This window comes from Oreochromis aureus, linkage group 8 (assembly GCF_013358895.1).
Source record: "Oreochromis aureus strain Israel breed Guangdong linkage group 8, ZZ_aureus, whole genome shotgun sequence".
Classification (NCBI taxonomy): domain Eukaryota; kingdom Metazoa; phylum Chordata; class Actinopteri; order Cichliformes; family Cichlidae; genus Oreochromis; species Oreochromis aureus.
In genome coordinates, this window is record NC_052949.1 from 29,697,364 (window position 1) to 29,724,711 (window position 27,348).

The following is a 27,348-nucleotide window of genomic DNA, read 5'->3' on the forward strand; positions in this document are numbered from 1 at the left end:
GGTCTTTCACCTGGAATTCCAATAAAATTGATTCATGTTTGTGGCTGTAATGTGACAAAATGTGGGAAAGTTCAAGGGGGCCGAATACTTTTGCAAGCCACTGTATATGGTGACAATTCACAACAACTGTCATCTTGAGGGTGATACAGGGGGAAACTGTACAGGAAGGACACAATAAAATGAAAGAACCCATGAAATCAGACGCTCCAACATCAGATTAAAACAATGGAAAGAGTGGGGAGGAAGAACTACCATTTAATGGGAAGAGACCTGTAGCAGAGCAGAGAACAGAGGAAAAGAAACCACAAACAGGACCAAACTAAAGAATCCAAATGGAAATATTAGCTTTTTCTTCTTTCCTGACCATCTTTGTCACACAGTGAAAATTTGAGCATCTTCAATTCTGCCACTTGAAGGTTCACCATTTCCAAACCACCAATCACAGCAGGTCTCAGTACCATCTTGTAAACCTTCCCTTTCATGCCTGACACTCATCTCCACCCACTTCAACCTACCTGCCCTTTCTTCTTCACTTCTCTTGTGCACTGTCCATTGGTTTGGATGGTTGAGCCCAGGTACGTAAAACTGATCTATGTTCACTGCCTCTACTCTGCATTTCTACCCATCTACACACAAACATAGGTATTTCGTGTTGGTTCGACTAACGTTCATTCCTTTCCCTCCAGGCTCTTGGACACTGCTGCCTAACCTCAGCTGTCAGCCTACCCATCACTATTGCAACCAGAAGGAAGCTCAGAGCTGATCCCTGATGTATTCTTCACATTGACCTGCACCACACATCTCACCGTCCTTATACATCGCCTGTATCATCCTCAAATACTTCTCTATACCTCCTGACTTTCTCAGTTCCCCTCTTGGCAGCCTATCATATGCCTTCTCTAGAAGACAAAGACACAGTGTAACTCCTTTTGTTCTTCTCTGTATTTCCTCTCTCAACACTCAAAGAAAACACTGCATCTGTAGTATTCCTACAGCTCTTGACAAGGACCTGCTAAAGATTCCATCTGTAGTCATCCTTGGCATGCAGTCATTCTGGTCCTGACCAATCATCTCACCTCTCTTTATCCCAACTTTCATAACTTTTTCCCAGAGGTTTGTGTTATGGGCATTGTCCATGTCAAAGACACACATCAGACACCTTCTGTTTTCACAGATGGACTTTTTGCTTCTACAAAAAGGTGAATCTGAAAGTTAAACTCAGAAAAAAGACAGAGCCAACTTTAAGCTTGACTGTTTTATTTTGGTTTTACAGTATTTGTGAAGATGAATTATCAGAAATCCACAGCCACAGTATGTAAAATTAAAAGGGACTGAGAAAGTATCAAAGTTCCATAAAAACGTTAAATGGACACCGCAGCATTAAGATTTGTAAAGAACACTTAACCAGCAAATCTTTCAACTGTTGAATCTCCTGATTTGACATTTGAAGATGACTGGACCCCAGGCAGTTTAAGATTAACACTGGCTGTCATCATAATGACACTGAAAAAATATCCAGAAACTTTTTTTTTAATGGTTTATGTCAGAAAATGTTCTTAATAACAACAACAACTGTGTCATTCCCGCAACTTTCATATTTCTCCTTTACTCTGTCAAGTATCTATTACTGATCCATAAACTACATTTACTTTGATAAAATGTTAATAAAACAAACTACACAAAAATCACAATGTAAACAGTAGTGATCACCAACCCTTGTGTTGAAATATTAAAATAGTCTGACTGAAGCAACTAGCACCAAAATTATTTGACAGAAACAACATTATAACCTGACATAATCCGTCTTATTTGCCTAAATGTGCAGACAAAGAACAGTTGTGGACACACGAGCTTGAAATGTATTATGTATATGTGGCTTTTTAAAACTTGAACAACAGACTGTTACTAGTGCGTTATCTATTATGCCAGCACATTTCTGTTTCCATATAAAATACTGCTAAATTTTTAGAAATAAAATGACCAACGTGAAATTAAAACTTGAATATATTCCGTGTTTATCTACAATCTTCTCTTTACAGAGTAAAATCAGTTGGTATTAACGAGCCCTCGTGAGTATCATTGGTTTGATTCGATCTCTCCTTCTGTGCTTCACTTCTTCTAAGTGATCTTTGTTTGAGGGCATATGTAAATGGTCTTCTCCAACAAGTATTAAACTTTAATTGCACATATTGAAATCGGCCATTGAATGTGCAGCAAGAGCACTGTAGTTTTAATTAAGCACTTTGCTTTTAAAAAATTGCAATAAAAAGAAAAAAAACCCCACTATGTCCATCTGTCCAGTACCCGACAGATGGATAAACTGTCAACAATTAGCATGAAATGTTTTCCTGTTTACAGGAAAACATCTTGTAGTGTTTATCGTAATAGAAAAGTCTGAGGCCCTGTGTCTTCGTACAGGTTGGTAAAGAATATCCTCTGGGGTGTCAGTGAGAGGGAGTGACAGCAGTTACAGTAACAACTCATGGGAGCCAAAGTGGAATGGTTGGACTGTAAACTTGATCCTCTGTTGCAGCTTATACTTCATTGTCATAACCCAGGATGGGAGCGAGCCATCTCTCCACCTCCTCCACATTCATCTCTTTCCTGCTGGCATAGTCCTCCACCTACAGATGAGATGCCCACAGAGGTCACAAGTTTAACTCTTGTTTGGGAAGACACCTGTAGCATATCAACTAAGTTTGGCTTGTGTATGAGCAGAAAAATTCAGGTAAAAATGGAGCGCATAGAAAGACCAGGACATGGACAAAACAGACAGCAGCACAGGAACTGGACATCTCTCTTTTTTCAGTTTTAAGACATTAAGAAATCATGATATTAGATTTAAAACAGACCAGTCTGTTAAATTAAACTATACTTCACACATTCTTTTTAGTAAACATGTTCAACGGTGTACTGATGTACAGTGAGGTACATTATCAATGGATACCTGCTCCTTGGTGATCTTTCCAACAGCAAAGTATGAAGCCTGAGGGTTGGAGAAGTAAAGTCCAGACACAGAGGCGGCAGGTGTCATGGCCAGGGACTCCGTCAGACCAATGCCTACAAACACACAAATGCACAAGTAAACACAAAAAGGAAACAAACACCCACACAACTCTAGGTACACATGGAAAAAATATAATAAATAAAATGTCCATGAGACAGAAACAGCAGATCAGTGGGTTGCATAAAAAACTACACCTGGCAGTGTTTTGTTAATAGTGTGGTTAGCCTCTCAACTGACATTTACGGGACGGTTTTTAAGCCGTTACATGCACTACATCTGAGGGGATCATTACCTGCTCAGCCTACCAGTGCTCTGTTCTGTTTGGCACCCTGTGCAGATGTAACACCCGATGTGTAATCTCAAGCATACAGGTAAGAGTATGTAAAAGCACTCTCACCTGTATGCTTTTTGCATGAGTGTGACTTTTCCTCTAAAAGGTGATTTGAAGCACATGAATGCACAATATCAACATATCGTCATCATGATAAATAGGTTTAGAGAGTCACCTGAATCCATGTCCTGGTTTAGTTCTAAAAACTGCAGCTCGAGTTTGGAGGGTGTGAAACTAAAACCATGATTGAGGATTATATGCAGTAATGTGATTTGATCAAATGTTCATGATAAAAATGTGAATACAGAAAGATATTTATGCATATCTGATTATTTTCATAGTATTTTAATTTTCTTTATAGTGTATGAACATTTGAACACAGGCAGAAAACTGGAAGATTTGAAATTTGTTTTAAATTTGTACTTAATAAAATGAATATCTAAGGTTTATCCAGATTGTTCAAAACTCAAAGGTTCTGGTTCATGCTGACATCACAGCATCATGCAGTTGCTGCAGAACTTGACTTGACCTTCACAAACCAGTAATTCAGATTATTTACTGCAATACTGTTCAGCATAACGTTTGTACTTAAGCAACAATGGATCCATTTCAGGGAGTCAGATATGATGTCGTCTTTGATGTTCTCACCAGTTTTCTCCTGGATATTTGCCAGGCTCCACATGATAGTCTTCTCTGTGTGGTCGGGCTGGCTGGGGTAGCCAGCTGCCGGTCTGATTCCTTTGTATCGAACTCTGTGGAGATCCAAGGTATGCAGAGCCTCATCAGTGCTGTAGCCCCACAGCTCCTTGCGCACACGAGCATGGAGCTCTTCAGCAAATGCCTTCATGGTGGACAGAAGGACAAAGAAGAAATGAGTGAATGAAAAGAACACCTCTATAATGAGTGTTTATAACATGGACACACTGTTCCCATATTGTATCCAGCTGCCTCTGGATACTGGAGACATCAAAGGACTATATGCCCCAGAGGTGAACAGAACGCCAGCAAGCACAGATTAGAAAGTAGGGTGTCAGCTTGAAAAACATAATATACAGAAGTTCCCTTCCCTAAACAAAACTGTAGACTCTCATACTCCATTATTCATCAGACTTTAACAATCCCAACTGAGATGTCTGACTGATCAGAGCAGTATAATGTAGATGAGTGCTAGTAGTCAATGCAAAGACTGTGGCTGACAGCTAAAACAGAGTATCTCTAACAGGAAACCCTAGGATCCCATGCAGTTAGTGGCTGTGACTTAAAATAGCAAGCCAGCAAGCCATGAATTTGAAACAAAAGGATGGCTAACCAGGTGTTACTTGCAAGTAACCTTAGAGTTACCATGCCAACAATGATGCTTGTACTGTGGTATAATTAATTCCTAAGGAGGAAAAAAAGGTGTGATCTGCTGCATAAAGTATGGTTTTTAATATTTTTCAGGAAACAGTACCTCAGCTAGTCGATCGGCCAGAGCTTTGACCATGATGCTATTATAGTCATCACCCTGAGCTTGAAACTGCTGACTCAGCTCTTCAGCTCCAAACACACCCACAGCAAACAATCCAATGTAGTCTGCCACACCGCTGTCTACAGGGGCCACAAAGTCAGACACACACAGGTAGGGCTCGGAGGAGGAGCCATCCTTCTCCACCTGCAGCACAAATACACAACACTGTTGAAAGAACACTGACAGAAAGAAGGCGGGTATGTGTTTAAAAATTAATATATTACAATAATTAGTGTTATATAGGACAAGATGATAAAGATGTCTGTCGCAGCAGGGTAAATCAGAATCCCTCACCTGCTGCCGTAAGCCGTGGAACGTGGCGATGGGTTCTGTGTCCCCGTCCACCGCGACGTCATCTTTGTACACCCTGATGTCGTCACCGTTACTCTGGGCACGCCAGAATCCCACCAGGCCCCGCCCCTTCACTCTGCAGTCGTCAATCATCTGGTGGATCAGCTGCTGGGCATCATCAAAGAGTTTGCGAGCTTCTGAACCTGCAGTACCCAAAGATCACAGAGTTCAGTCACTTTCACTGATCCTCTGTTCATCCACTGTTTCATCTTCTTGAAGCTTCATACTTTTATTCTACTTTTCAAGACATGACCATTTCTGATGAAGCTTCTGTGACAGGTTTTTACTGGATTTCACAAGGACATGACTTTCTGATACTGGTCATTTGCTGTAGACGTTTTTCTTTCCACTTGACGAGTTTCCTTACATTTTTGAGGAAGCACTGCACATGCCCAGACATCCCAAGTTTTTAGTTAATAGTTCTTTGGAAATCGCCTTGTTGCTGTAAGAACACTATTTCATGCCTGTCAAGCTGTGTTATCTTTGCTATGTGTTTTTGCAAGAGGCTGCTGGTACCACAGCGCTTAAGGTACAAATCAGGTACAAGAACTGGGCCCAAAACGAGTGGAAAGGCAGCTGTTGTACAAAGAAAACCCCTGAAAGACCTTCAGAAAGCCTTAAGAACACTTGGAAGCAAATGTAATCAAATAACAGGGTGGTTCAAGACTTATTCATGGCTTAGCTTGTATGGTCTGATTCATTAATTAGTAAAATCAGACTTTTTTCCTCTCCTGTACTCCACTCATATCCATTTATAATTGAATTTCAACCATTTCCTACTGTACAGGTGCAGTATATATTTATATACTGTATATTATTATATTTACACACTGATTTCTAAATAACCCTGACTGAGCCTGTACCAACGGTCTTGTCATTGAAGATCTTCGGGTATCCCCTGTTGGGGTATTTTCCTCTCAGCTGCCACACATCAAAGAACGGCTTCCAGTCGATGAAGTCCAGCAGGCTGTTCAGATCGTACAAGTCAAACACACGGGTGCCCAGGAACTGAGGACAAACTGAAACACAGAGAAGTCTGTATGCATGCTCACATAATCACAGTTCTGTGTGTGCTTGTTTCAGCACCTGAAACCAAGAACAACTAGGGCTGCAACCATTTATCGAGTAATTCGAAGAATTAGATTAAGTTTTAAACGATGTAAATTTGAGCGTTTCACCCACATTTGCAACTAAAAACAATCTGCAATACAAACGTATTTAGGAGCAGTGCATGAATAAAGGGTCTGACCACATTAAGTCCACAGAGCCTCCAGTTTTAAGCAGAAACACTGATACCACACCAACGTTTAACGTGGAGCCAGAGTCTGTTTACACATCACGAAGAGCAAAGAGGCGGAGCCATTACCGAGGCGCCGAGTGAAAGAAAACGAGTTTTCTTTCTGCTAGTGTTTTTTTAAACACTAGCAGATGTTCTTCATCAAAGCACCTGATCAACAAACTGTGAGGTGAAGAAAAGCAAACTCTGTAGCTGCTCCATCCACTGCTGTTTATTTTACACAGCATACAAATCTGCAGTAATCTGCAGCGCAGTTCAGAAAACGCTTTTATTAAAAAAACTGAAATAATTTCAGCCAATGAGCAGTTCATTCTGAAACACCTGCGTTTTTTCTCTTTTGAATATTTATTATTGCTCACCAACAAGACAAAAGTATTTCTTAATGATTAATCGATGGAATCATTTATAGATTATTCGATAGCTGCAGCCCTCAATGCAACATTTCAATCTTCATCAAATGCAAATATTTTAGCACCTTATTAAAATCTGACACATTAGGTAACAACTACTACTGGTCATTGCTTGACTTGCCTGGCTTGGGCAGAGAGTGCCAGTCTATCTTTAATGCCTTCTCTCTAGCCTGGGACAGAGACAGGTAACGGCGATCCTGAACACACAGGGAGACAGTTGATTATGTTACAAGTATAACTCACTGTGATCTACATTTATCCACATGTGCCACGAACAGTCAAGTATGTGATTTCATTAACAGCAGCTCTGCTGTACAATGGTAAAGGATGGAGAAACCACTGTGTCGTCACATTGCTGCCACAGGAAATGTTCCATGTTTGGTTTCTTTTTCTCTACTGGCTGCTTTTACCTTCAGGGAATCATAGTGCTCTTGTCTGATTTCCTCATACTCCTCTTTCAGCTCCTCAAAGTACTCTTCCTTTGCTGTTTCATCCAGCAACTGTGAACACTGAGACAGACCAGATAAAAAAGTGAAGTAAACACCACATTTTGTACTCCTTAAACCAGGGGTCTGCAACCTTTAACACCCAAAGAGCCATTTGGACCCGGTTTCCATGCAAAAGAAAACACTGGGAGCCGCAAATACTTTTTGAAATCTAAAATGAAGATAACACTGTATATATTGTTTTTTACCTTTGTGCTTTGTGTGAACATCTAAAGTAACTAAGTAAAGCGCTTTTCACAGACAGGCAGTCACAAAGCGCTGTACACAAATATTAAAATAAACAATACAATCAATAGACATTATACACAATGTAAAAGATCAAATGTAAATAATGTAAAGAATATAAAATGCGTAGATCAACAAAAGGCTTGTTTGAACAGAAACGTTTTTAACTGCTTTTTAAAAGAATCCACAGAGAAACTAAGGTGTGCTGCTTATAAAATCCATGAAGTGCTACAGAGAAAATTACATTTTATTTATGTAATTAACACATTTTGAACTCTTAAAGAAATATAACAAAAGCAAAGACACCCAGCTGAACTAAAATGATCCATGTAGCAAACAAAAACTGTTCTCAGCCGCCACCCTTATATCACCTTTGGGCTGTTGGAGCCTTGACCTGACTTTTAAAAAGTAATTGGAAAAAAAAGCACTATGCTGCTAAAAAAAATAGATATTTGCAAAATTCTGCCTAAATATGTATTTTACCTTGTTAATGCGTGCGGCGGGGCGTGGTCTGCAGTGCCGCTGCATGGGAGGCGGACGCACCTGAGCGGCACCTGCAATCGCGCCTCGCCGCCTTAAAGTCTGTGCTCTCTCTGCTGTTGTGTTGTCGGGCTGTGAGCTGGAAAGCTACAGCCGGCTGTATGCGTACAGCAACCGTGTGTGAAAAGTGGTCAATAAAGAGATGCTGAAAAGCGTGTTCATGGAAACATCGTCGGGTCTGCTGTGATATGTTTACAATGAGACTTCTGGTCCCGAACCTCTGCACACAGCGTCTGCAAATCGGGGCTTTCGAGGGCTTTACGCAGGACTGTAAGCTGTCATCTGTGAGGCGGGAGCGGTGTTTGTCTTTAACATAGTTCACGGTGGAGAACAGCTGCTGACATAATGTGGATCCGAAGATCCATAATTGGCCTACCTGGGGTTGAAAGTCTCGATAAATGCACGGCGTTTCGGCGGGTACACCGGCTTCCGCGAGTGTGACGCTTATTTTGAGCGATGAAAAATAATAAAATATAATTGTATTTTTATATTTCAAAATCACAATAATCTGACAATTTAGAACTACAAGTTAAAAAAAGAACTAAACACAAATAAAATACACTTCAGCGAAATACTTCTAATTTATTTGCCCAAACCACCCGGAGCCGCAGTATAAGGACTAAAGAGCCGCATGTTGCCGACCCCTGCCTTAAACAATATGTAACCACACAAGCTGATTTTAGCCTGTGTGTTGGAAAAACAGATTTAGATCCTGTGTGGTTTAAAACTTGACCATACAGGATTCTTAAACAATTTCTTAATGAAGCATTTGGAATATTTTGCAATGCTTGATTGATGCAAAAAGTTGAACTACTCCCCTCAAAGCAGTATTAGCTATTACATGGACCATTTTATTTTGATTTATTTGAGGCTAGTACTGTTATTTAAAGTCAAATGTGTATAGAAACGTTCACAATTTTAATGTTTTTTTGCCATCCACTGTTCTTGATCATGGAAAAGTTAGAGTCAAGGCAGGCAGATGTTCTTACCACCACCACACTCCTGGAAGCATCCAGAACATGGATAACGGGGCAGCTGTAGCGAGGGGCAATCTTCACTGCTGTGTGTACCCTACCAAACAAAAAGTACAGGTTTCTTTATTATTTGACTGCTGCGCTTCTGCTTACAGCCATTATCACGATTGTCTATTCAAACATTTGTGGTGAGCCTGATGCAGTTTGTCCTCTAGAAGATGGACTGCATCAGTGAGTCAGTCCCAGTGGATACAACAAAAAAGCTTTTTTCTGCTGGACCAAAAACAAAAGAATAAAAAACTGTTTTGGCCACTGTGGATAGTTTCCAATGCTGTGACAACTCTGAAATTACATTTGAACTAACTGATCTGGATACTTGAGATCAGAGCTTGGCTACTTTGGGAAATTATAGTATATCACCTCACTGCAAAGCCTACAGTGATTCTGTAAAGTATGCAACGTGCTTCACGTGTTCCACATTTTGTCATTTATTCCAAAGTAGATACATTTTTATTTTTACCTCCCCTTAGCTGACTGTGAGGGTCATTGTCCTGTTGGAGCCTTCACCCCAGTCCAAGGTCCAGAGCTCTCTGGAGCAGGTTATCATGAAGGATATATTGCTGCATTCACCTTCCTCTTGACACTGACTAGTCTCACAGTTCCTGCTGCCAAAAAGCATCCCCACAGCATAATGCTACCACCACCGTGCTTCACTGTAGGGATGGTACTGGCCAGGTGAAGAGCAGTGCCTGGTTTCCTCCAGACATGAAGCCAAAGAGCTCAACCGTTCTTTCATCAGTTCAGAGAACTTTGGTTCTCCTGGTTTCTTTGAGGTGCTGTTATGTACCTTTTACTGAGGAGTGGCTTCTGTCTGGCTACTCTACCATTCAAGGCTGATTGGTGGAATGCTGCAGAAATGGCTGCCCTTCTGGAAAGTTCTCTCTCCACAAAGTAATGCTGGAGTTTTTTCAGAGTGTACCTTGCTGAGATTGGTCAGGTCAGCTCTAAGTCCGCTGAGCTCTTCAATGCTGCAGAAATGTTTCTCCACCAGATCTGTACCTTGATACAATTCTGTCTTAGAGGTCTACAGACAATTCCTTGGACTTCATGGCTTGGTTTGTGGTCTGATATGCACTGGCAACTATAATATCATTATGGGATATTGTCTACAGAATTTTGAAAATTAATAAATTTTTCTTCCTTTTTTGCCCCTAAATGAACGTCTGCATATTGTTCACATGATCAAAATTAATTGAACACAAACGTAGACAAATCAGGCCGTAACAGGACAAACTGTGGAACAACTGAAGCCCTGTGAATACTTTCCGGGTGCATTTTGTCAGGCCTGCAATGCTTTTTCAAATCCTTCCTTCCGTTTTCATTGGGGACTCTAAATTCTCCCAGAGATAAAAAAATGTGAGCGACTGTTAGTGCATCTGCTACATGTAACCTTTGACTTGAACTATAAAATGTACTTTTATACCAGATTTAAACCAAATCTGGCATAAAAGTACATTGTGTCTAGTTCAGAATTAGAGCTTTGTGATTGTAGGTATGCAATACTTTGATGTGGTGGCTCCTCCAATCAGCAGTGGTGTGGTCATTCCCAGTCTCTCCATCTCTTTGGCCACATAGATCATCTCATCCAGAGAAGGGGTGATAAGACCAGACAGACCAATGACATCTGAGGTACCAAAGCAAGTACACAAATGCTGTTACAAACTAATACGTCTTAATCCTGCAACAACAATTTGAGCTTCTGCTTAAAAGGGTCTTATTGAAAAATACATGCAAAAATAACAACGCATACAAATGTCCAGGTTTAGGATCCAATCAACTAAGTAAATTCTTTAAATGTATATATTAATTTTCTTCAACTATTCATAGAACATGAAAATCTGTGAAAACCATCTAAACTGAACCAGCTGCTAGAGAGAAAAGACAAAAGTCTAAATAACAACAAAAAACTCCATACACTGCTGTGCTCACACACTAATCTGTTAATGTTTGTAATGATGAGGATCTCCTCCAACCAGTTATTAGCCAACCTTTTATTGTTTACAGTCCTATCATGATTATAAGTTGTCCTGCTTTTTAATATGTTAGTACACAAAAACAACAAAATGTCCCATCATCATGTAAGATCACAGACTCGTCGGTGTGACTGCTCTATCATTAGGACAATAATCTGACAGATTACTAGAATCTATAGAATTACTATAAAAACAGAATTTAAACCTAGGCTTAGCCGACGTGAAAACTAAATGCAAGCAGATTACCTGTTTGAGGATTATTATTAATGCTTATAGAACAATTAAACTGTTTTGAGATTGCTTGCGGGACACATTCTCAGACTCTGTATTTCTTACTGATACTTACCTTGAAACACTCAGCTGGCTTTCAAATTTAGGAAACAACAGTTATATATCAGGCAAGTCAGTATAAAACCTGTCAAATTCTCCTTGACACATCATGATATACCCACGAGCAGCTCCACCACACAGGCTGAGTAACTTTAATTCTGCCTAAAAGGCAAAAACTAGGCTAAAGATATCTAGCTACTGCTTAAGTGCCAGGAATGTCCAGTAATGCAGCGGTCCCCAACCTTTTTTGCCACGGACCCGTTTATGCCCGACAATGTTTTCACGGACCGGCCTTTAAGGTGTCGCGGATAAATCCAACAAAATAAAACTAGTACCGGTACCGAAAAAAAGAAGATTTATTCATAACACACGTGAAAAGACCCAGGAAAACCGAGTTAACGATAAAAACGATAACAAAATAATGCTGAAAACCGATTAAAAACCCTGAAAACCATACATTTCACACCTGAACCTCAACTCTCGCGGCCAGTACCAAACGACTCACGGACCGGTACCGGTCCGAGGCCCGGGGGTTGGGGACCGCTGCAGTAATGAATGAAGGCCGCTTGGATGAACATTTTAACATTATGAAATAAACTTCTGTGAAATTAAATTTTCCATAACTTTTCTGTCAGTCTGAACTTTACAGTTTACCTAACCATACCTGCTTTCTGTGTAACGGCGGCTCTGAGGATCTGATCACATGGAACCATTACACCCAGGTCGATCACTCTGAATGAGAACAGCAGAAGCAGCAGGACAATCAGTTTGGTCTGTTTCAGCTGAATACAGAAAGTATGTGAATATAATGCATATGCAGTACTGACAATGGATGAAAGGATACAAATCTATGAAAGAACCTAGGACAGCTTAGTGCGGATGTTTTATCGTGATGTCTGTTGTTATGGATTAACCAGTTGGTCAGGGGTAGCAGTCATCCATTAGAATTTAACCCACCACCACCTTTACATGGTACTCCAGCATATAGAGTCCATGTCTTATTTTCTCTTTACGGGAACTATTTTATTTTCCTAATATTCTCTGAGAATTTATAAATTATTACACAACTGCAGAAATTCTTATTTAAGAGTGCAAAAACAAATTTTTACTTCAAACTTCTAATATTTTTGTCTTACTCTTAAGTTAACAATTCACAGTAAAGGATTTTTCATGTCACTCAGCATGCAAGTGCAACAGCACACACGCAGTGGACTACAGCTATTAAAGAGCAGTGAAATTTGGATGGTTTCCACTTCTCTCCCACAATGCAACACTAGTCCCTGTGGAGGATCAAAAGGCAATGTGAGGTGAACTAAATCACTTGAACTATTGAGTGCAGTGCTGACAGTACCACTGAGCTTAACATGCAGCCTCAGAGGACTGCAGTCTGTAAATAGAGGGATCACCCAGTTAGTGGAATATTAATGTTAATCCCCTTAAGGCTGAAAAATGACACTTTGTTATAGTCTTGATCGCATAATTTCAAATCCATTCCCCCGACCAATCGACTGATTAAAGCAAGTACAAGTTCAGTCAGCTGCACCCACTTAAGTGCTACAAGTACACAGATTATGATATAAATGTGTTTAGTGGGAAAAGGCAGGACGCTCAGCAGCAAACTACTTTTACCTGAAGTTGTTACAACCCAGCACTACGCCTACAATGTTTTTGCCAATATCGTGGACATCTCCCTTCACTGTAGCCAGCACTATGGTGCCTTGGTAGGGATCCTACAGACAAAGAGAAAACAATGAGAGGAGGCGGCCCACAGCAAACGTGACCACTCTGAGTGACATGGAGTCGATGTGGACTACACTTCTTATTCCTTCCAGCTTTTGAAAACATTTGTAGAAACTGCTTTGAAGTCTTCTACTAAATGCACTGACCGTCTCATCAGAGGACCCAGATGCAGCCATGATCTCCTGCCTCTCCTTCTCCATGAAAGGAATCAAATAACTAACCGCCTTTTTCATAACACGAGCCGACTTGATGACCTGCAGACACATGAGTGCTGACTCAGACATTTTTGCACATATAGGAAGAAACAGTCAAACGATTAATGCAGTGAAGGATAAAAACCTCCTGGGGAAAGATTCCTACAAAGGTTCACTAAGATAAACTGAAGACACAAGTAAGCTGCATTTACTATAACAGAGTTCCCAATCCTATTAAACACAGTATGGAAGCAACACACAAGGTCAATCATAAATGGAGAACGGGTGGAATCTGTCTCCACCTTCAGGTTTCTGGGCACCTACATCTCCGTCGACCTCACCTAGACCCACAACACCATTGCTGCACTTCCTCCGTGTCCTGAGGAAGAATAACTTGGACCAGAAGTTGTTGCTGCCCTCAGTGAAGAGCGTGCTCTCCTACTGCCTGAGTGTTTGGTAAGCAAGGGCCACAACTGGGAACAGGAAGGCTGCACAGAGTAATTAACACCGCCCAAAAAATCATTGGCTGCCCTCTGCAATCCTTGTAAGCCATCGCCAAATCCTTCTGTCTGAGGAAAACCAGGGTCATTACAGGTGACCCCTAGAAGCCCGCCCACCCGCTGCCCTCTGGATGGCACCTCAGGTCAGTCAGGACTCGCAAACAGCTTCTTCCTCTGGGCCATTTGGACTGTTAACAAACACTAACCGCCCCCCCACTTCCCACCCCAGGCCACTCACATACGGACTCTCCACAGACCAAGTCCACTGCACTGCTTTCAAGCACTTTGCAACCTGTTCTTCTAATTCGTGCCTTTTCTTTTGTGTTCCCTCCTGGTGTTTTCATACGTTTCTCATTTGTTAGTTATTCCTGCTGTCTTACTATTCATATTTTATCCCTGCACAGTTCATGTGGAGCACCCACAATTTCATTGTACATACACAATGACAATAAAGGGCTATTCTATTCTATTCTATTCTATTCTAATTCAAAGAAAAAAAGGATTTGGTGATGAACTGAGTTTCTTTATTAGCCATAATAACTTATTTAGACAGCTTTATCTGATTTACTGAAATAAACTTGGGGATCTTTCAGGATATTTGACTAAAACTGGTCATTTTATTTGAGTCAAAGCTAAGCTAAAGTTGTTCCCCACACTGTGCCATAGAAACAGCGTTCACCGTGAAACTTTAACATAATGGACTGCCAGACCACATGCACTGAAAGTCATCATCGTACCTGTGGCAGGAACATCTTTCCAGCTCCAAACAAGTCTCCCACCGCCTTCATGCCGTTCATCAGGGGTCCCTCAATGATATGAAGGGGTCGAGTGTAGCGGTGAACCTGAGCCCGACACTCTTCAACATCCTCCACCACATATTTCTCTATTCCCTAACAGCATGAATACAAGACCGACCATTAATAATGTCTGATGTTAGGAAAATTTTCAAAATATAAGAACCTGAAAATTTTATGGGTCAAAGTCAATATATATACATTTCATATATGAAATTTTGAATTCTGAGGCAATGTTTGAACATGAATACTTCACAAACTATTAAAGATAAAAGCCAGAAATTTTCACTCTCCTTTCTTACAGTAAGAATAAATTAGGATGTGATCATGAGAAAACAGATACATCTAAAAATATCTATGGCATTGGCTAATGAAAAATATGAAAAGCAATGATGTCATGGCCGTGCTCCAAAAAAGGCCGTGGGTGGCAAAGGGTGGTTTTTTTTTCAGAACGCGCTTCTGACTTGATTCTTTGAAAAATTAATGGTGTTTATTTTGTGGTAAAATAAAAACCAAAAATCAACCCAATCATTTCTTACAACTTAGACGTAAATGAAAGTTAACTTAATCCAATTCCACAAGTTCATCAAGTGTCAAAAACATCATTTTAAAGCCTCGCGTCGTCCCACCTGACCACCAAAATAAAACCCAAGACATTTCCACACCTCACAGCGTGCTCTTAATCATTAAATTAATGGGAGGCTCCAAAAGTCACCAAACTTATCAAGACTTCTTCAGTCTCAGCCGACTGCTGGTTATAAAGAGTACATTTGGATAATGACTGAAACTAGCAGCACTGGAGTACAAATGGGCTGTGAGGTCAGATCTTGGATCATAATTATGCAACTTGTCACGACCATTGAAAAACAATTAACCATTCACCTCAAGAGGATCTGACAGAGACTGACAATGCTTCTAGATACTCTTCACAAGGTGTTTGAATTAGGGCAGGGTATCACCACAGATTTCTAGAATTGATTCGATTTGAATCAGGGAAACTTTGCCTCAGACAGTCAGAAAAATTAAAAATCTGATCATTTATCAGCACATATCCATATTTTTATATCTATGAAAAGAAAGCTGAGACTGTGAGACTTCATCAGAGGTGTAAGCATCACAGCAGATGCCTTTATGTCAAAGTAACTGAGGATAAAACACAGAAAAACATGAAGGAGGTTTTCCAGCCTGTTTTTTTTATAGCAGATAGCCGCTTTAAAATATTCTGCAGTAGTTAAAAAAATGAAGTAAATCATGAATCAACATCTGAACATTACCTGATGCTGCTGAAGTGAAGCAGAGCAAAGTTACAGAGATTTGAATAGAGACACAGCTAAGAGTTTTGCAATTTGGCATCATTTATGTACAGCCGACAGAGCTGTACATAAGAGTAGACTGGTGGGTAATAAGCAAACGAATAATGCAGAAAACAGAGCAACTATGGATGAAAGTTTCAGCCTAGTTTTTCTTGCTAAACCAGAAAGACTATCATGAGAAAATTTTGTCACTGTTCAGTGACGAAAATACTTCTGAGCCCCTGAAACGAGACCCGGGAAGTGGCTACAGGAAGAGGGTGATAGAACAGGACAATGTTATTGACCGCACCTCATACCACAGGCTGTACCCAGGGGAATCTACACCAAGTCTGCATGGTTTACCGAAGATACACAATCAGAGTCCACCTTTAAGACCGATTGTCTGCATGATCAACTCGGTCACCTATAACATCTCAGAGTTTCTGGCTTCGATCCTCCACCTGAACACCACATCCAGAACACTTTGGATTTTGTTGAGAAGGTGAGAGATGTCATGATGGAGGCAGATGAAACCACGGTCTCATACAATGTTACATCTCTCTTCACTTGCATCCCAGTCACAGAAGCGTTGGAGGTAGTCCGTAAGAGGTTACAGGATGACCCCAACCTCAGCAACAGGACCACTCTCAGCACCAACCAAGTGTTTTTGCTCTAAACTGTGTCTTTATTGCACCTATTTCACATACAAGGGTCAGTTCTACAGGCAGAAACATGGGTGTGCCATGGGTTCCCCAGTTTCACCCATTGTGGCCAATTTGTACATGGAAGAAGTGGAAAAGAGGGCGTTGCTATCCTACCCTGGAACACCAGCGAGTCAGTGGTTCAGGTATGTGGATGACACCTGGGTGAAAATCAAATCTCATCGTTGATCAGTGGTCTTTGTTCAGTGGTTGTTGATCAATGCTCGTGACAATTTAAATATTAATGAACAATGAACTGACCTCACAGCTCACTGTTCACTCAGTGGTGCTAGTTTCAGTCATTGTGCAAATGTACTGTTTACCTGCAGTCAGCTGAGATGAGTGAGGAAACGTTTCTCCCACTGAAAACGTCCAGATGAATCAAGTTTTTGGGATTTCCTTACCAGGATGACTGAGCATGCATCAAGAGATATAAATGTACACGACCGATCAAACGTTTTAGAACACCCCAATTTTTCCAGTTATTTACTGCAACTCAAGTCATTCAAGTCAGATGAATAGTTTGAAATGGAACAAAGGTAAGTGGTGAACTGCCAGAGGTTAAAATGGTCACCCAAAACTGAAGAACAATGTACATTTCAGAATTAAACAAAAAGGCCTTTTTCAGGGACGACAACATGGGTTAACAGTTTAAAGCTGTTCTGCAGCAGTGGAGGTTGATAACAGGTCCCACAACTCAAGCACTTTGTTTTCCAATCTGTGACTTTCTCTGGTTTTGTTCACATTTCTCCTGTTTGTTATTTATTACTATTTATATTTTATTCCTGCACAGCTGGTGTGCAGCTCCATAATTTCGTTGTACATGTGCAATAACAATAAAGGACTATTCTCTTCTATCCAAGGCACACAGCTCTACCTGCTGAAACCACTGTGACACTTCTCTCACAACTAAAACCGTACTGTATAGCAGAAACATCAGATTACCCTACCTTAATCAGAGCGTACTCCAACCGCTCCTCTACACTTCCTTCCCTCCACTCATCTGTCCGAATGATCTGCTTCCCTCCTTTTGCGTTGCTCTGTTAACAAACATCTGTCAAGCAAAGCAACAACAGCTTGGTGCTGCGTGGCATGCGTGTCTGTACCTGTGCATAGGCCAGCAGTTTCTCTGTAGCATCGCCATCTCTGTTCCAGATGAGGTTCTCACACAGTATCAGCAGTTCCTTGTCGATGTCGTCATAAACAGGCAGGTTCCCTGCATTCACTATTCCCATATCCATACCGTTCTGTCACAGCACAGTGGATAGGAACATAAAGCTAACACAGACAAACTTCTTATTTCTAAGAACCAATTAAAGGCTTTTATGTAGCTCATTAAATTTGAAGGCAAATTTTCATAGAAAGATCATTTGTTGTTACAGGGTTCCAACAAGTACACTGCAAGTCTTTGTAAGAACGTTCTGAATTTCCACAGGCAATTTCACTCTTTTTCTTTCTTTAAATGTTTACGCTCACTCCATCTAATAATAACAAAACACAAAAATGAAGGCCCACACTACAACCAGTCATCTTCATGTTTACCTTGATAGCATGGTACAGAAACACCCCGTGCATAGCTTCTCTGATCACCTCCATTCCTCGGAAAGAGAAGGACAGGTTGGACAGACCTCCACTCACCCTGGCTCTTGGCAATGTTTCCTAAACATCAACACCGATGCAAAAAACACATCATGGTTACACCAACCAGAATCAAAGGTTTGTGTTGTGATTAATGTGGATCTAAAGAACTGATGGAGAATTAAATAAAGCTTCAAATAACTGATTAAACTAGTTTAAGCACAGTTTCTGAAATCTACTAAATAAATATTGCACCCTAAGTTAGTTAGAAACACCAAATTATAGGAAGATGAGGTTTGTAAGTAATGTGGCTACTAAAGCACAGATGGAAATCTTTGTGTTGAGTCTCTACCTTAATAATTTTAGTGGCCGTGATGAAGCTGATTGCATACTGGTTGTGTTCCTCCATGCCTGTACCAATGGTCAGGATGTTGGGGTCAAATATGATGTTGTTTGGGTTGAATCCCACTTTGTTGACCAACAGCTGGTATGCACGAGTGCAAATCTCCACTTTGCGCTCCGTATCTGTGGCCTGCAGAGGACAGCATGCTTATCAGCAAGTTCATGTGTGTCTGTCTGTGTCCACATAAGCGAAGGCATGTGCAAACCTGTCCCTCCTCATCAAAAGCCATGACCACCACAGCAGCTCCATAACGCTTCACAGTGGCAGCTCTGAGCAGAAACTCCTGCTCTCCCTCCTTCAGACTGATGCTGTTCACTATGCATTTCCCCTGGCAGCATTTCAGCCCAGCCTCAATGACTGAGAAGTTAGAGGAGTCGATACACAGAGGAACCTGAGGAAGGGAAGAACAGCTGAAGGAGTACAAGATGCTTGGTTTTAACTGAATTCATTCTTTAGCTGTTACCTGGTAAGAAACAAAAACAGCCTGCAGTGCGTACATCATCATGTCCGCTGATGCACTGATCAGACCCAGAACCCTGAATCGGGTATCGCTGACAACAGACAGTCGTCTTTAAAGCCTTTACTACACTATTCAATAGCAGCTTTGCATTTGCTGTTAGCTGCCTCCATGCTCTTCTACTAACAGCAAAGTGTCAGCGATACGGTCAACAGTATTTTATACCTGCACTACAGTACAGCTTTACTCGTATGTTTAGAAACTGTTGAACACAAAGACATCTCATTATCACTCAGTTTATCTCGGTCCTGACAGATTAGGAAAAACATGAAGCGTAATAGAGAACTGAAGCATATTGTTGTTTCAGTTAACATAAAGACACTGATTGAAAGCAGCTATGTGAAAACCTTGCTCTCATTCGTCAGTCTGCTCAGAGCCAAAGCTGAAGCTTGCTGATATTTAACAGGTAACATGTTCACCATCTTTGCAAGGGGCAGGGGAGTGTTTCATAGCCTCATCTGAGGCTCTGCCGCCGTTCAGACTGTACTTCTATTTCTGTAATATAACTCTACAATGTTTTTATAAGTTCAGTGCTGTACTCATATATACACATTTAAACATGTCAAAAACAGATGAATGTTTTGCCTTTGAATGTCCTACCCGTGCAATATCTGGCTCAGAAGCAATGAAGCTACAGAATCGAGCCATGGCTTTTGGTCCGTCCAGCATCCCTTCATCCATGTTTATATCCAGGACCTGAGCTCCCATCTCCACCTGGGCCTTAGCGATGCTCAGAGCCTCCTTGACATTACACAGAAAACCCAGTTAAGAATTAAAAACCTAACAATCACAATCATAATCTAACTTCTGAAAGTGAACAACATTAATATTAAAAACAATACAAATAAATTCAGGTAATATTTTTAAATTAACTACCTCATAGTTTCCAGCCATGATCAGCTTAGCAAATTTGCGTGACCCAGCCACATTGCAGCGCTCACCGACATTTACAAAGTTGGTGTGTGGGCCAACGGTGAACGGTTCCAAACCTGGAAACAAAAGGATACGTTGTGTCCTGCATAAAGTTAAATCAACAAGCAGTTCTTGAGCAGAGCAAGGAGGTTAGAACAACCGTTTCTGTTCTGTCAAAGGTTCTGCATGTTTATACTAAATGTTAGGATTTTTTTGAAGTTTGAAACTTTGTCTCCTGCTAAAAGAAGCAAGGAGACGTAAATAAAAGCAGAACAGCGTTCAGATTTTCAGCTTTTGCTTTGATCAAAACTCCTGAATTTATAAACTGACTGACAATATCAGTTTAGAATTTTAACAAGTTTAAAAGTCTGACTGGCAAACACTTTGGAGACCGTTTCTACCCAGTGTGTGTCGTTCTACAGGTTTACAAATGGTAACGAGAGGTTTTACTACCAGAGAGCAGCAAGTAGTCTTGATAAATATCAGCAGCAGGAGCTCTCGGCACACAGTGTCTGACTGCTTCAGATATGGCTCTGTATGGGAGGAGGGAAACAGAAGAGCTGGAGTGTTATATTTAAGGCAGACGTTTATTACGAAAACATGATACTGACCTTATGTGTGATGGAGTAGTTCCACAGCAGCCTCCCACAATATTCACAAGTCCATCCATAGCAAACTCCTGCAGACATGAGACAGTCTTATGACTGATTTATGCTTCAGTGGAAAATCTTCATCGTAACTTACATCGTAACCGGAAACCCATTTTAACCCAACGCCATAACCTTCATTCATTGATCGCTGCGCTGACCCAATGTGTAGTTACATGTTATGTGGAAGGTTACAGCACAGGGTTAAAACGGCTTTCTGGTTACGACATAGATTTTCCACAGAAACAAAGTCAGCACAACTTCTAAGCAACCCCAGACGTTCCTTTTTTTTTAAATATTGTTTTCAGTCACACTAGATGGCAGCTGGCAGGCCTTCAGCTTGAATAAGCTGACAGTAGCACCTGCATGGAAGCTGAGAAATGTAGTGCTGTCAATGAGGTCAGCTACAGGTGATCAACCTGGGATTCTGTACTTGTCCAGTAATACTTTGGCTTATGGAAGGGCCAAAGTTAAAAAAATATATGAATATTTTAACATCAAGACATCAGGAGTTTCTCTTGTGAGAGTGTCCTAGGTTGACGTAGGGAACGTTAACCAAGCATCTTTTTCCAATGGTGGGAGAAGTCAGAGCTCCAAGAGGAAACCTGTGCGAGTACAGACAGAAGATATCTAACAAACTCCAAACTCCACACAGACCGACCCATCTGGGTTGGAGCTCGGGACCCTCTAGCTCTGCGTCATCATTCTGCTCAGACAGAGTAAAGCTAATCACTCTGACTCAGTCTAAGGGGACAAGTGCACCCTTCACTGCAGGGGTCTAGGTTTTCCTTTACCCTTCCTGTACTGCTTTACACCTAAATGTCACTCAGGAAAAAACAAACAAACAAAAAAAATCACAATCAAACCTTTAAATTGGAGGCTGTTACTTGTGGAGTTTCATCGTATCCTCCAAATGTGTTGGGAAGGCCTAACAGAAAAAGATAACATGTAGATATGATGACATCACATCTTCCTGGAGGGTCTGAAAGATGTTGCAACAGGAACTGCCTGGACTAATGTACATACACTGATAAACCTGCTATACAAACCTGAGGTGTGTCATCAAAATCATCATGGCTTCAGCATGTTGAGATGTTGTGTGGTTTGTGTGTCCTTTGCTGTTTACACAGAGTGTGTCTTACCTGCATTGGGATAACAGATAATGAAAGCTGTGGTGCTTTTCCCTATGGCCTCAATGAACGGTCTCATCTCTTTTGCCCCCAAAGCACAGTTCAGACCAATACTGCACAAAGAAAGGAGGAAGGGTCTTACTGGGAAGCCATTTGTATCACATCACTGGTTTGTTCTACATTTAGAAGAGCAGCTGCTTGGTTTGAAGTACAGTAACTCACCAGAGCGGTTCAGCATGCGATACACTCACTACAAAGGCTTCTCCGGTCTGACCAGACAGAGTCCGTCCACTGCGGTCCACAATGGTCCCTGAGATCTGTATGATGAGCGGGAAAAGATTACAACAACAGCGTTTTAATAACAACTTATTAAGGCTGAACTGATTTTAGAATCACTCTTCAATACTTTTCAGCCAGTTCTAAAAACATCTTTGTTAAGCTTTAAATTAAAGGATTTTTTTAAATACAAAACAGAGAAAGTTCTTTATGCTGCATTTATTAGGTTTTGTTATAATCCTTCTTATATTTAAGTTTTTAAGAAAAGTCTGGGGAATATCAGCCTTTGTTTGGACACATGTGGAGTAAATGCTGCCTGTAGTGATATGTGGGCAGGTGCTAAGGCCTGTTGGAAAGGTTAAAGTCTGTCAACAAACAGCATGAAGTGTCCTACAATCTCCTGGCTGCACTGACACACAGTGTACCCACCACCACTGACACCAGCAGATCACATGACACCCCAAATCATCAGCCTGTGGAAACGTCACACCGGAGACATTGTAGCACATAATAATGATACTTTTTGGTTAAAAGTGTGTCTACAGGATATTAAACTTTGGTTTATTTTTAAATAACTGATCCAAAACACTGGACTTCCTCAGTATTCTCATTTTTGAGATGCACCATGAATTAGTACCAAACTGCATTACTTTCTATAAAATATTCTGGTGTTTACATTTAGAGAAACACTCAATTTTAGGAACTTATGAGCAAGGTTTCTAGGATGTGAGATTGAGACTAGAATACTCTGAAAATAAAGCCTTAACGATGTGTGCTTGTCCACATTTCGATCGATTCTAACTGAGGTAAACAGTTTTTAAAAGTCATGCAGGGTGGAGATGAATAAAGAACCAGACTTACAAAGATTGGCTTTTGTTCGTAGCTCTTTTCAAATAACAGGTCGATTGCAAACAAGGCAGCCTGCAGATACAATGATCAAGTAGAAAGAGTGTAAAAAAGACTTGCATACAGTGCAAAGTTCAAAAGTACACTCTACTAGTGGAATAAGTTGAAATTCTAGTAGTAATGGTAGTAGTTCATCTGTAATGAAGTATTCATCAGTGCGTTACTCAGTGTTAATCCTTTAACCTTAACATTATCACTATTTAAACAGGATGAGGGGCACCTTTGCATTGGCAGTGTCAAAGATGGTTTCCACTAGAAGGATGTCCACTCCCCCGTCTAATAACCCTCGTACCTGCTCTGAGTAGGCTTCTACTAGCTCATCGAATGCTGCAGAAAACACACACACACACACACACACACACACACACACACACACACATTTTATTAGTTGCAGTTACATACTGTATGGTGCTCATTTGCACAATGACATCATTCGATTTGAGTCTACAGCCCAGAGTTACTTCCTGAATCAAACATATAATGAATTAAGATAGGAAGACAGAAAAAAGCATCAAACACCAGAGCTGGAATTCCTTATATTCCTCTTCCTCATCCTGCTAATATTTCTGTGATTATTAATTGTAATGTAATCCAAGGGTCACAATATTATGCAAACAGTCACAACATTAATTGCAGTTCCTCAGCCAATCACTCATCTCTTCACATATGCAGCAACAAAACATCTCACTTATCTAACATTTACATCGACAGAAGCCAAAGCACAAAGTTAGCAGTCTTACTGATGTTCCTGAAATCTGGTCTCTCCACACATGGTGAAACAGACAAGGTCTTATTGGTGGGACCCACTGCCCCAGCCACGTAGCGTTTATCACCTGATAACAAACACAAAGGTGCTGATCAACTCTCTGTCACTCCAGGATTGTACAAACACCGGTGACAGTAATATGTGGCTGTACTGCTGACCGCATTGTTTGGTGACGTCGTCCGCTGCCCTCCTCGCCAGCTGTGCTGATGCTTTGTTGAGACGATAAGCCTACACAACACACACAGGTTTACACTTTAGAGCAAACAGTCATTACTTAATATACTGAAATGATTATGTCTCATGTTTTCAGTGGAAAAGGTCAGTGTGGTAATATACTTAAATTTTTTTCTTTGTTACAGCACATAAAATTAAGCTGAACAGTAAATAAATCAATATAATAAAAGAAATACTGAAGACACAGATATTTTACTGAGGTAAAACCTGAAATTCACAGGTGGCCTTGAAAAACGACTTCCTTCCATAAAAGGATAAATGACTTGGTCATAAATTCTAGTGGTTTACACCTAGCAGATTAAAAAAACAATAACAAAGTGACCTAGATGTTTTACCCCTGCACTCTTTCTAATGGCAAAAAAAGGAGAAGGGACAGGGACCATTATTCTGGTTTAAGACTCTTTTCCAGTAGCACCTACTTGGCTCGACTCCACTCGTTTTTCAGGGTTTTCCATTAGGTAGCATGGTTCCATGCAAGCCGAGTTAAGCTGAAAATGTGACGTCAACAGACTACCTGCCACTGACTTGTCAGGGAGAGACATCACTGAGTCATGAGAGGGACTCCTTCTTTGGCTTGATTCTTTTATAAAAGCCACAGAGCGGTCAGACGGTCACCTGGATGTCCTCCATTGTTGTGTTGTGTTTGTGTTTCATACAAAGGATATCATGGGAATTTTTGGGCCACCGTGTTATAAACTAGCCCACCCACAGAGGTGATAGTCAATTGTAATGGAAAATAACCGAAACAGAATACAATACAGTCAAGCCAACCCCTCTGTGTCCCTGACCTACATCCAGAATCACATATCAGCATGAGCTGTGGTCAAGTAGGGACATCATACCATGTGTTCAAGTCCGTAGTCTGCCTGTGCGATGGACGTGCTGCTGAACGTGTTGGTCTCTATGATATCAGCACCAGCCAGCAGGTACTCCTTTAAGCAGCCAAAATGAGGAAAGCAAAGCTTGCACATAAATACAATTACATATCTGCACACTGCAGGCGAAGTGCAAAGATTCCCATTTCGATGACTGGATTAACCAACCTTGTGTATTTTGTAAATGATGTCTGGCTGTGTGATGCTGAGAATGTCATTGTTGCCTTTCAGTGGCAGTGTATGTGTTTTGAACTCCTCCCCCCTGAAATCTTCTTCTTCAAGCTTTTGCTGTTGGATCATAGTTCCCATTCCACCATCCAAGACCATGATCCTTTGCTGCAGCACTGCTCTCAACTCTGACTCCAGTGGGCAGCTGCATCCTGAGCAGAAAATGGGATGAGTAATACATGCAGTTATAGAATGACAAACTACACATTACACATAACAGGAGAAAGTAAGAAAAAAACCTCAGAAACTTTGTCAAAGTGATCCTGCAGGTCATAAATGTGAGACGGCTGGATTTTTATTCAGCATAACTTAAACATTCTTTGGATTTTATTTGTTGTTTTTTGTTTGTTTGTTTTCACATATGCAGTATCACTACATGGTGTATATATACAAACACAGCAAGTGTACTTTTTGAAAATTCGGACCATCACAAACTTTATTTCCTGCTGTCTGATTTATTTATTTTTTACATCAGTTTATGATTGAAACGCTTTTCTTTATATAAAATAAAAAAAAAAAAAAAAAAAAAAAAACAGGCACGAGGCATTCTGTAATTATTCATGACTTTTCTTCTTTAATGTCGTCACGGCAGAGTAAACACGCACTGACATGACTTGGATTTGGTTTTATACATATTTTAAAATGTACATTATGGGGACATGTGAGCAACGTGCTTCACATCTGATTGTACAGTAGTAGGAGTACACGCTCTAACGCACACATGTGTGATACGAATGGAAAGTAATACTTGCTGAACACGTGTTTTAGTAAGTGGTTCCCTGTACAGTAGCAGCAGCACCAAGTTTAGCAAACAGATACCTGTTACCGCTGCCAACACTCCGTATATTTACCCGCTTCTGATGAGTACGGCTGCAAGACGTTAGTGGGAGCCATCTTGTAAATAACCGCTGTTGAAAACAGCCTCACAGTCCGTCTGAGGAGCACAATGATCTTTTCCGAACTATTCGAACTTATCCAGCCGACTCGCTCCTATTTTGTCGAAGCTTCTTCAGTGATTCGAGGGTCGCCGGCAGCACTTCCGGTCTCTTTATTTCAAAATAAAGGTTTCACCTCAAAAGGGGAAAGTAGCGTTTGGACACTGCTCAGAGCCAAGAGTTAGAAAACTTTCCCTGTTACAGTGTTCTAGGCTGACTCATTCCACGGACAGATATGAGATCAGTCCACCCTATCTGGCGACTTGCCCACCCAATAAAAAGTTATGCAACATGAAAATGACTTCTGTTCAGCCAATGCAAAAAAGCAACACCAAAAGCAGCAGTAACCCCGTCTACATCTTATTGGGTGCGCCGCCCACAGCCCGCCTCTAAGTCCCGCGCTGCAAAATACAAAGTGTTCAAAGGAACAAATACGCAGAGTCAGCTGAAACACAGCCACACGTGTCGGCGCTATGAACGGGACTAGGGCTCTAGCCCCGCCCACTATTACTACTGATGTGGCTCACAGCAGGGGTCTCTCAAACTCCAGTCCTCGAGGGCCGGTGTCCTGAAACTTTTCCAAGTCCCTGTTGCAACACAGCTGAATACAATTAGTAGGTCATTAGCAAGACTCTAGAACTTGACTGCATGCTGAGGTGGCAGTTCAGCCATTTGATTCATGTTACAGCAGCTCATGAGTGAATGAACATGGTGCAATAAAAGTACTTTTAGACGTACAGTTTTCCAAACACTTACATTTACTTAAATTTAGTTGAGTAGGGTTAGGGGTTGCCACTCCAGCATGCAGTCAAGTTCTATACTCTTGCTAATGACCTGCTAATTGTATTCAGGTGTGTTGCAACAGGGTCACATGGAAAAGTTTCAGGACACCAGCCCTCGAGGACTGGAGTTTGAGAGTTCTGAGTTACACTAATTCACAGAATTAGTTAATGAGTGACTGAGGAGCACTCTGATATACCCTTAGTCTTCCCTATTTGTCTCCTGCTGCTATATTCATGTATGTGTAACTGTGAACTCAGAGCTAGGTCACAGTTCCGCAGCTTGTTAAACAACATTCTCCAATGTAAAGTATATATTTGTGAATAAGTGCAGATTGATGTTTCAGTTGTTTTGGTACAGGTGTGTCTCTTACACATTTAATGGATCATTGCTTACGTGTCTTGATCAGTAAAGTTTTTATTCTGTTAA

General features: G+C 40.9%; 1 protein-coding gene across 1 annotated transcript; it reads right to left on the reverse strand.

Moving 5' to 3' along the window:
- Positions 1-1,240: 1,240 nt before the first annotated feature.
- On the reverse strand, positions 1,241-26,558 carry mtr (5-methyltetrahydrofolate-homocysteine methyltransferase). The gene is made up of 33 exons (XM_031739741.2): positions 26,056-26,558; positions 25,145-25,356; positions 24,944-25,033; positions 24,026-24,095; positions 23,842-23,934; positions 23,322-23,428; positions 23,057-23,116; positions 22,142-22,236; positions 21,932-22,032; positions 21,656-21,717; positions 20,754-20,821; positions 20,596-20,675; positions 20,107-20,219; positions 19,831-19,971; positions 18,919-19,104; positions 18,663-18,842; positions 18,275-18,391; positions 17,839-17,979; positions 17,683-17,772; positions 14,683-14,835; positions 13,398-13,505; positions 13,141-13,241; positions 12,176-12,243; positions 10,712-10,832; positions 9,164-9,245; positions 7,314-7,412; positions 7,025-7,100; positions 6,060-6,215; positions 5,140-5,339; positions 4,789-4,989; positions 3,987-4,179; positions 2,948-3,060; positions 1,241-2,624 (listed from the first exon to the last, which is right to left on the reverse strand). Exons 1-33 carry the CDS (start codon positions 26,096-26,098, stop codon positions 2,535-2,537), a joined length of 3,810 nt encoding a protein of 1,269 aa, XP_031595601.1. The 5' UTR covers positions 26,099-26,558; the 3' UTR covers positions 1,241-2,534.
- Between the last annotated feature and the right edge of the window lie 790 nt (positions 26,559-27,348).